The sequence below is a fragment of the Buceros rhinoceros genome, unplaced genomic scaffold (assembly GCF_000710305.1).
Source record: "Buceros rhinoceros silvestris isolate BGI_N320 unplaced genomic scaffold, ASM71030v1 scaffold22488, whole genome shotgun sequence".
NCBI lineage: Eukaryota > Metazoa > Chordata > Aves > Bucerotiformes > Bucerotidae > Buceros > Buceros rhinoceros.
In genome coordinates this window covers 6,001-8,420 of record NW_010426633.1, presented here as the reverse complement: position 1 = coordinate 8,420, position 2,420 = coordinate 6,001, and the positions used below count along the sequence as shown (strand labels likewise).

At 54.2% G+C, this 2,420-nt stretch overlaps 1 protein-coding gene across 1 annotated transcript in view; it reads right to left on the bottom strand.

The window, feature by feature from the left end:
• RND2 (Rho family GTPase 2) overlaps positions 1-2,420 on the bottom strand; it is a gene marked incomplete at its 5' end in the record, with an annotated part of 4,022 nt that overhangs the window by 739 nt on the left and 863 nt on the right. The window contains one exon of the mRNA XM_010141603.1: positions 436-570. Coding sequence (XP_010139905.1) covers positions 436-570 — 135 coding nt within the window. The remainder of the gene's footprint in view (positions 1-435; positions 571-2,420) is intronic.

Below are 2,420 nucleotides of genomic sequence, written 5' to 3'. Positions count from 1 at the left end.
GGAGACCCGGCTGGCTCGGCTGGCAGCCGTGGCAGCGGCAGCCCGGCAGCAGCCCCTCGGACCCACCAGCTGTGCCTTGCCCCTGCCCCCCAGCAGTGTTGCCCCAACACAGAACCCCAGCAGGAGGGTCTCTTGCAGCAGACAGAGGTGCACTGAACTAGAGATGCATAAGCTCAGCACTCCCCTTTAGCCAGTCCAACGTGTCAGGTCAGACATCTCCACCACCTTTGTGGAAAAACTAAAAAGCCACTAACCAGCAGAGCATCAGGAATAAGTCAAGGTCTTTTAGAGCTGGGGAAAAGAGTGCTGCAAGCTTGAGCAGCTCGGAGCCCATAGGCCAACACCTGGGCACAGGGGTTATTGCTGCTGAGCTTCCTTGCACAAAAGTCCCTGCCTCCCGTCCCTGAGCCCCAGGGGGCCGCTGCTGAAACACACCTGCTCATGCGTCACAGGGATGAGGCGCTGCTTGGAAAGCTCCCGCAGCGTGTTTAGGTCTGTCCGCATGTCCAGCTTGCAGCCGACCAGCACGATCTTCGCGTTGGGGCAGAACTCCTGAGTTTCCCCTTGCCACTGCAGAGGAGACAAGAGGGAGAAGGTGCTCAGGGGTTGCTGGTGTACAAGGCACGTCAAGATGCCCAGCAACATATCAAGTTAATTTTGGCAGCAGGCAGCCTATGAAAAGGTCAAGGTTAGAAAAACAAAGGCAATCCCTAGTCTCAGCTTATCACTCCGAGCCCATCTCTAACGAGGCCAGGAGCCTCAGAGGGACTGAGCTATGGGGTCTGTTCTTACCAGACAGAGGTCACGGCTGTCTGTAATGACACAGGGCTCCCTGCTCTCTGGAGAGAGGTCCCTCTTCTCACATGTCTGACACCGCAGGAGCCTAAGATTTGCTGCACTATCAAGACTCGTCAGAATGAAGGCACCACCCCACAAAAACCTGCTGTGTATGAAATGAAGAGCTGCTTGTTTGCATTCTCTCAGACGGCTCCTTCCCTTCAACTGTACACGCTGTGCAGGCAGCCCAGGCATCAGAAGGGCAGCAGTACTAAAGATTTCCTCTGCTGAATTAGCATTTTTGCCTGTGGCTTGACTAGGGAGTGTGATTTTCTTTACTCGCCTGATATCAAAAGCTAAAACCCATTTCAGCTTCATGGTGTCTTAGGAATTTTCCTCACCTCCATACTCTGCAAGTCTGCACCAGAGGAAACAAGGCATCTACTCAGAGGCACTTAAGAACTCCCCTGTGATTTAGGGTTTATTTTAAGTCACAGATTCAAAAAGACGTTGCCTACCAGTGCTCAAAGCATCTGTGAGGCTACGCAGGAAAGACCGTGCACTCACATGAAGAGTGTGCAGAGACATAAATAAATCCCAGCCCCAGCTAATTATTGATGGGTTTTCATCTCATTATAGTGTCGGTGATTTGCTTGCATTATCATTCTGCTGACTCCCAAGCTGAGCAGTGAATTCTTTCAGTCCACATGAAACACGCCTCCCTCCACCCAGCAGACTTGGTACCCAGGACCGGCTTTGGAAACGAACACTGAGCCATTGACCGAGTTATGTGAAGGGTCTTTGTCCCCTCACCAGGACACTTCTGAGACACAGACCCACTTCTCAGCCCTCCCAGCAGCTGAGTAAGAGGCACTTGCTTCAGCACAACATTTGGCAAAATGTGGAGAGGCCAAGAGGGCAGTCAGTACAATGGGACTTGTTCAGACAGTGGCCAGCCCAGCCCAGCCCCGGCAGCCTGGGGCTCATGGGGGAGAACAGCTACACGAATCACTATTCTGTAGCGCTTTTCACGCCTCGGTGTTTCAGAGAGCTTCACAGATGAGATGCCAGCCAAGACTCGCCTCCGGGACAGGATGCAGCCGCCAGTGCGCTCTCTGCAGCTTTGCCGCACAGTGGTGAAAGCTCTCTGAAATCACAGCTCCCTGAATTTCATGGAAGGAAGCAGGATACAGCCAGGACCATGGGATGCGAGTGGCCAGGAAGCAGCATCCTGAGTTGCTGGACTTCATGCCATCTCAGAGGAAAGCCTCCCATGGGAACCTCTCCCCGGCCACCATCTGCGCCCCAGAGCACGGCAGGCAGGGACCTGCTGGGAGGTCAGCCAGCAGCGCTCCACAGCAGATCCCCAGCCCTGGGGGGCTCTCCAGGACCTGCCAGACCTGCTGGAAATATCTGCTCTGCTGAAAGGCACTAACCTGCAGGTAGAAAACTCTCAGCTGCTAAAGCAGAGCACGGCCAGTCAGCTCTGCCTGGGCAGACGGTGTTCAGGGCCCCGCGTGCTACCCAGTCCAGTGGCATTGTGCCATCTCGGTATTCATTCGTGGGCTTGAAATTCAGGGCCACAGCTCATTATTCTTGCCATCAAGCTCTAGAGAACTGATTGCTGTCTTTTCTGCTGTGCA